This window comes from Plectropomus leopardus, chromosome 12 (assembly GCF_026936395.1).
Source record: "Plectropomus leopardus strain MGB_pleo_1.0 chromosome 12, ASM2693639v1, whole genome shotgun sequence".
Taxonomy (NCBI): domain Eukaryota; kingdom Metazoa; phylum Chordata; class Actinopteri; order Perciformes; family Serranidae; genus Plectropomus; species Plectropomus leopardus.
This window is the reverse complement of record NC_142187.1, coordinates 18,812,051-18,820,055: the sequence shown is the minus strand read 5'-3', so window position 1 is coordinate 18,820,055 and position 8,005 is coordinate 18,812,051. Positions and strand designations below refer to the sequence as shown.

General features: G+C 42.2%; 1 protein-coding gene across 5 annotated transcripts in view; it reads right to left on the bottom strand.

Annotated features, from left to right (window-relative positions):
- Positions 1-434: 434 nt before the first annotated feature.
- The window catches only part of LOC121951508 (myomegalin-like), a 58,291-nt gene continuing 50,720 nt past the window's right edge, over positions 435-8,005 (bottom strand). For 3 of the 5 annotated variants that reach the window (XM_042497861.2, XM_042497860.2, XM_042497857.2), the window contains 8 exons: positions 7,487-7,723; positions 7,261-7,362; positions 6,827-7,044; positions 6,585-6,728; positions 5,739-5,877; positions 5,182-5,228; positions 4,909-4,966; positions 435-3,050 (listed from right to left, as the gene is read on the bottom strand). In XM_042497861.2, the coding sequence (XP_042353795.2) occupies positions 2,920-3,050; positions 4,909-4,966; positions 5,182-5,228; positions 5,739-5,877; positions 6,585-6,728; positions 6,827-7,044; positions 7,261-7,362; positions 7,487-7,723 (1,076 nt within the window). In that variant the 3' untranslated portion in view covers positions 435-2,919. The remainder of the gene's footprint in view (positions 3,051-4,908; positions 4,967-5,181; positions 5,229-5,738; positions 5,878-6,584; positions 6,729-6,826; positions 7,045-7,260; positions 7,363-7,486; positions 7,724-8,005) is intronic. The other 2 variants (XM_042497859.2, XM_042497858.2) reach the window with 2 other exon arrangements.

The following is an 8,005-nucleotide window of genomic DNA, read 5'->3' as shown; positions in this document are numbered from 1 at the left end:
TGGCAACATTTGTCTTTTTTCTGAAGACGGGAGCGCAGACAAAACCTAATTTGGCAGATCTCAGGTAGACGAGCGTAGGTTCAAGGCCATTTCTACCACTGAGAGCAAACCCAAGACGCTCTCAAGCTAAATTTAAAGGCAAGCGAAGCAACATCAATCAGAGCTTTGTTATAGGTGGACGATACTGTGATCAGTGAAGTAGATATCATGAAGGCATAGTTTGTGATTTCTATGTGGCTAATTGATTCAAAGTGACGTAATCCTCTAACACACACTGCATATAAATCATACACTGCAGGAAGTGAACGCAGCAGACATACGCGTAATACAATGATGTTTAACATCAAAATAAAACATGTGAAGCTATTGCACAGCTACCCAGAAAATCAACTTTGCAAAAAGCAAATGTTGGATGTCTTTTTTTTTTCCACAAACACACACACACACACACACACACACACACACACACACACACTCTCCCACACAAAAGTTCATAAAGAAAAAGCTGGATATTTACAGCATAAAATGGCAAATGTACAGCGATAAAACACATCAAACTAAATTTGGACTGTTAGAAGCAAGTGAATTAAAGAACAACGATCCTACCAGTAGCCTGCCAAAGTTTGCGTCATCTATTAGAACTTGATAACCTATATTGCCATTGCCATGGGAATGCTAAGACGGCCTGAACCAAGAGAAATAACACAAAGACAATAGCATATGGCCACATGGGGAAAAAAAATCCACTCTGTTGGGTTTTGGTCCAAAAAAAGGAGCTCATTTCCATCGCACAATTCCAAATATACTGCACCAACTGTCTAACGGTTACCGTCTCTGTGGTTCTGGAGGCCCTAATATAAAAAGACACCTCGGTATCCCTGCGGTCTGATCCGACCCGGGTTTGTCATTCGCATGGATAAGGCAAGTCAAAGTGAAGTAAAGAAAGTTCAAACTTTGGCAAGTATTGGTAATCCCCTGTTCCGTAGCTTAGATTTTACAATCTCTGTCATGCATCAACACTCTGGTAAAAAGTACAATCTGACCGTGTCCTAACGTTATTAATGAGTGTGACTAATATTCCAGTGTCAAGCAAAGAAACAATAATAACCCGGTGCAGCATGATCATTCAAGAAACAACATCATTATTGCACATGCTCGTATGAGAACTCCTACAGAGGAGCGTGAATACGCGTGTTTAGCCCGGTTCCATTTCAGCACTTTCACCTCTTACTTTTGGTTGTTTTTATATATATTAGTACAGTGGTTCTCAAACCGAGGTTTGGGAAACCCCAGGGTCCTTGTGGGAGTTCTAGGGGGTCACCAGAATTTGGGGCTCCCACAGTTATGGGAAACTTGGAAAAGTCATGGAATTTCATAACCACACTTACCAGGCCTGAAATAAGTAAAAATCATTTTAAGTTATGGCACGGAGGGTGGAAAGAGGAGAAGTCACAGTTTTTAAATTACATTACACAGTTGAGGTATAGCACATGTGCAATTAAATCGTTGCCCGGCAACTGCAGACCACATTTTACTGCACATGTGTGGTACCCCTAATTGTGTAACATAACTTCAGTCCGTAAATTTTCCTCTTTCCACACTCGAGTGGAAAGAGTTTCGAAAAGTCATGGATTTTTTTGTGTGTGTCTGTAATGTAGACGAAACAAAGCTCTAATATACGTTGAAGTATGACAATGTTTTGTTTAGGTCCGTGAGGTGAAATCATGGTAAATGATAGGCGGTGACCAAATGTGTATCAATTTAGGGATCCTTGATTTAAAAAAGGCTGGGAACCACTCCTCTAGCACACAGAAGTCACAACTAACCAGATTGTTCGAAGCCTTCGGCATACCTCCTTTTTTTTGGCCAAAAAAGCATCGTTAAGATCCCTAAAAGAGGAGCCTTGTGACTAAAATGGAACCTTTCTCCGGCTTTTGTTCTGCCATTCATAACTCTTGGGTGATGGCTGACAGAGCATTCATAAGCTTCCTCCACAAATACAGATAACAGCTAGTACACGACTACTCAGCAGTGATCGCTGACCTCCTCTACATTCCTCCACTGTGTGTAGTGATACGTCGTGGGTGTCATTGTTCTTTGCATTGCATTTGCAAACAAAAAAACGTCCTCGTTCGTAAAAGTGCCACGAGAAGTAAACTTGCATTTCTGTGGCAGTCAAAGTTGTCTTTGAGTGAGCCGATTTCGATCACACGTACAGATATGTGTACGCGTGTACATGTGTGCAGAATTCCTCTCTCAAGCCACGATTAAACATGCATGAACATCTATTTCGTCCACAGGCTGCCTGGCTCTCATGAAACGATGCTCGTAGATACAGACCCAGAGGTTTATTACAGAAACTTTTGATTTCAGCATGCAAGTTATTTTTTAAAAATCCTGCTGAAAATGTCTAAATCAGGTACAATTAAAAGCTTCTGTAATACAACCCCTGAAATGCAAATGCCTTCACTGAAGCCAGATTGAGCACACACACCTGGTCTGAGATCAGTGTCTAGGAGCATCTTGAGCCAGCTCCGTCAGTAGGACGCACGTCACTGAAACCACCAGAGGCACATTTCAAACACCTTCTTCTGTCACACACACGACGAGGCAAACTGCCGACTGTATCACTCAAAGACAATAATACATGTGGCGGGAGAGTGTCATAAAATTGGCGAGGGGGTGCAGGGAGTTTGATAAGGCTCAAGGTGCGGATTATACTGCGCACATATTGCCTGGAGGAGGGAGGGTGGAAGCACTCTCATGGCTGGATGGAGGCTGAGGGAGGTTTGGGTGGGAGGAGAAAGGCTGGTGTCGGGGTCTGGGAGGAGGAGGAGGAGGGTGAGGGTGGGTCTTGGCTGTTTCAGCATAGAGGTTAGAGGTCAGAGGTGGTGGCGTTGAGGCTGGTTCTTTAAAAGTCTAAAGCAGGCATTGGCTGTTGCGCTTTCTCGCTGCTGGACGTTGATTGGCTGCGGCTCCGGAGGCACCGCTGGTCTTCAGGAAACTGCGATCAGCAGGCCGCTCTCTGTCAGCTCCTCCTGGGTCCTCAGCTGGGAAAGAGGGAAATTAAGATCTAAGTTAGTATTCAACTATCTTTCTGCAGGCTGATAAAACTGACAAACTGCTGGCGAGGTGAAATGTTAAAGGAATATTCAAGCATTTTGGAAAATTTGCTTATTTGCTTTCTTGCTGCGAGTTAGATGAGATGATCGAAAATAATATAAAGCTAGAGCCAGGAGACAGTGGAGACTGTGGAAACATGAGGAACATGTGGAGACAGTCAGGGTTAACCCTGACAAGTCCAACTGTCTCCTGGCAGTAGCTTAAGCTTAGAGTACAAATATGATTTTGGTGTTAATTGCATCATCTAACTCTCGACAAAAAAGAGAATAAGTGTATTTGCCTAAATGTCAAACTCTTCCTTTAGAAACAAGGAACGCCACAGCAAGAAGTTTGTTGCGTGTAAAGTTAGTTGAAATAACATTCCCAAAATACAACCGCTTGCAGATGAGAAGCTGAGAATGAGTGATTCAAGAATAAGCAACACTGTTACTGGAAACCTCTGAATCTCACAACACACACACACACACACACACACACACACACACACACACACACACACACACACACACACACACACACACACACACACACACTTGCTGTGTTTTTCCTGTATGCTGTGTGGCTGATGGTGTGTATGACTCCTCTCAATCCTAAAATTGAAGGGCAGCAGTAAATCCTTAAGTAGTAGTTTAAAGTAAAAGCTGTCACACACATGTTTTTGTGTGTACATCCTTAAGTGATACTGTGACAGCATACACACAGAATGGAAACTATGCAGCGTACGGTTATTTTGGTACTAACTGTGTGTGTAGAGGGCTCAAAAACTAAGAATAAATGGCACGTTAATACAGGGGACAAGCACAAGTAAACAACACTTAAGTGTAGTGGTGGATTAGTAAATGGGAGTGTTTGCAACTTTTGACCTCTTACTTATAAATACAGTTATTTACAAAAGCTGAGTGGTTGTAATGGGATTTTAAAAGGACCAAGAGACATTTATTTCCTCTTACCTGGAGTGCTATTTATTAATCTAGATTGTTTTGGTGTGATCAGCTTGTTTTCTACACAGGAAAACCTCCCATGTTTTATTTCACTCGAATAAACACTCCAGTAAAGCATAAACATCATAAAAAGTCACAGTCATATTTTCTGGAACTGTCCTGTTGTAAAAGTATATCTGCAAAAGATCAGCAGAGAAATTAGACGTGTGATTAACTTGGATATTTGTATAACTGATATTAAAGATAACAGCTAACAAAAACCTGGCTTTCAACATTAAGTCCAACTACAGAGAGGTGGAGGGACCTAGCATAACAAGTAAAAGAAATGCAACAACTTATATAAAGTATGAGGGTAAAGGGGGTGTTAGCCAAAAAATTGTAAATTGAAATTAATTTAACAGATAATTAATAATTATTAGATCAATTATGATTATGATTATTAATTATGATATTAATAATAGTTTTCTGTTCTTTCCCTTCTTTTTCTGTATTTATTTATTTTTCTAATGGTATATAAAAGCTACTTACTGTAAGAGAGAATGTAAGAGGAGTGGACCTAAAGGGACAATTCTCAAAAAATAAAGTTAAAAATAAAGTCGTAGAATGTCAGTTAAAACAGGATGCAGTTCGCTGTGACGGGATGGTAGAGCAGTGATGTCAGCATGGTTAGAAAAAGCAAATCCACACGGAGGTAAAAGCTGCCCCAGACCACAGAGTCACCCTCACATTTACGCTTACAGCCAAAGTTTAATCAGAGGGCCTAAAATATTATAGTCAGGTTACTGAAACAGCATCTGGGACAACATCCACCTGTTTGCAAGATCACGAGATGTCAAACAATTACCAGCGTAAGGAGAGGAAGAGGAGGAGGAGCTTAGAGAGGAAAGTCTCAGCTCATTCTTCTGTTTAAAGGAGGAGAGGAGAGACAAATGCAGGACGAAGGAACAGGTGAGGCAGGAAAGCCAAAAGTGATGATTTTACATCATAAAGACATCAGGGACAACACAACGTACAGTACTGATACACATCATACTGTGGAGAACGCATACTACGCACACTGATAACCTGCATTGTGTATGATATCCTGGATAAGTGAGGGTCTGTGGTTTTTGCTTACCTCTAAATTTGTCCTCGCTTTCTTCAGCACATCACGAGTCCTTGACACTGCAAAAAAACAGACAAAAATTATATTGTGAGCAAAAAACTGCACAAAACGCACACATGATACTGCACATCCAAGTCCAAATCCAAATTTTCTTTCATGTTTTTGTGCATTTGGACCTGGATACAAGATGATGAATGGCCTTGTTTATTGTTTCTGTGCAATCCCTTACCTGGAATGTCACCACACTTCCAAGAAGGGGCAAGTTATCTGCTGACTATCTGCCTCTCTCACTTCCTTTACTCTTACCATATTAGGATTTGTTTTACGCTTGCCCTTCCTAAATTTCTTTCCTCCCACACTCTTCTTGCTGCTGTGCCCCGGCCAGTGCAAGCACTGCTCAGTCTCTTTGGTATTTTATTGACCTTGAAATTTGTCTGTGCGCCTGAGACTCACTGCTTTGCATCAAGTCTTCCTCATGATGTCTTGCTCTCTTTCACACACACACACACACACACACACACACACACACACACACACACACACACACAAAAATGCACAGAAACACTCACACTGGTTGACTATGAAGTGCTCCATGTTCTCCTTGGTGCGGCTGGTGCTCCTCAGTCTTTGAATCGTCCCCTTGAGAACCTCTTCCTGCTCTGACACACGCAGTTTCAGGGACAAGATCTCCTCCTGCATACACTGCTCCTACACACACACACACACACACACACAGCAGGAAATGTTGCCAAATAAACACACTATTTACATTTTTTCTCAATTACCTTTGGGAAAAAACACAATGCCCAGCTGTTTTAGGAAACTATTTCACCTTTCTTGAAAATTGAATTATATATTTCTGACATGTTTAAAATATTTACTTCCTTACCGAGAACAAACAGGTTTGTGGCTGAGGGCCACAGGCATGCTGGGGAATATACTGAGACTAATGCATCGTTGATTTTGGTCCTTTCATGGGGATTGTTGACAATAAAACAAATACATCATATCTCCTTGGGGTGTCAGATTCACTTGAGTATCACTATATTATGTTTAATGATACTATATCTATTTTCAAAACACAATCAATTTTTAATTTATTTACCTAGAGAATCCTGCAAACACTATTATTTCCATGTTGTTTTTTTTATGATATCGGCAAGTAATAATTCCTTTGCTCAGATTAGACAAAAAAAATGAAGTTGCAGCCACTGTGAAAAAATACAAATACAGATCAAACTGTTTTGATTGTGTAAAACATTTAAGCTTCTTTTTTAATGCATTATGGTGGTGTGCTCGCTATACTGTGCGAATTTTTCTAAAATTGGATAGAAACATTTTGAATCATAACTCCTGTATAATGATACGTATTATATTGCTAGATCTGTCATAAAAAATGGAAATGTGTCCCAAACCTTCTTAAAGTTCTGGATGGAGGGATCGGTGCTGGGCAGAGCTGCTCTCCAGAACATCTTCAGCAGAGACATCGCTTCCTCCAGGATCTGCCTCAGAGTCTTGGTGTTGGAAAGCAGACTCTTCACACATCCGTAGTCCAGGACCTGCATACAGGGCTCAGTTAGATACTTGTGCTCTGCCTTAATTCTTGGTGTCATTATTTTTTTGTTAAAACAATTTCTTTTGGTGTTTTGGCTCTCACCAGCTCACTGCTCTGCTTCTGGTTGCCCTCCAGCAGTGGTGGGCCGAGGCAGGCCTGCAGGGTCGTATCCATGCGCTGGACAAGGCTCCGTCCTTCTAGGACTTGCTGCTGAAGAGCGCTGAAATCATCCACGTGACCAATGGCGTGACGGCCATTACGGTTCGCAAATGATCCATCAGGGGCTTCCCCCTCCAGCTCAGAGTGAGGGTCAAGAGGGTCTGTTGGGGGTAAAACAGCGAGAATGTGTTTCAGAGTGTTTTGGTTTCATTTCATGTATTGCAAAAAGTTCAGAACTGGTTGAAACAATATTCTGTCGGGCAAAGTTAAAATAAAAAAATGTTACTGTTACAGAGATACAATACAACCTCTCAACACTCAGTCCACAAGTTAAAGACAGATTACGTAACAATCATGCAGTGCAGTTAAAGTCACACCATTGGCAGTGCTATGGCTGTCGTCCAGGTCTGAGTAGGGAGGACCAGGAGATCCACAGTTAAACAGACCAATGTCCCTGACTGGTGGAGACGGAGCTGGGTCTGTGGAGCACACAGAAACACACACCAGGCTTGGACACACAGCAAACCACTCCACAGCACACTGAGCCTCACAAACATTTTTTGCTGTTAATGTTGGCGACATATCTAGAAGCTGGTGTCTCACCGTGCAGCAGCTGTCGCCTGTAGAAGTTCTCTCTCTGAGGGCTGGCAGACAGAGCGGAGAGGGAGGGGGTCCGAGGAGAGCCGACGCCCAGCTTCTGCTCCAGCTGCTTGTGGAGCTCCAGTTGTTTGAGGGCGCTGTTCTCCTGGACGCTGTGTTGCAGCTGGGCTCGCAGACTCCTCACCTCCCCCAGCAGCTCTCCCAGCTCCACCGGGAGACCTGGGAGCTCACACAGGTAGCCTAAAGACAAAACACACAATCACTGGAGAGTCGGACTGGACATGCGTCTGCTTTGGTGCTCTGTTGGGGTTAGGAGGATCTCATCCTGGCTCAACGATACAAATATACCTGCAAGAGGTGATTCTGGGGTTCAAGCCAACATGGACCATTAAAAGTTGAAAATTGCTGTTAATATCATAAGACATAAATATCAGTTTCTGACACTTACATTAAAGACTAATAACAGTTTTTATGACAAATTAACAGATGCTCATCCATTTACAACCAAATCTGTGCTGTGTC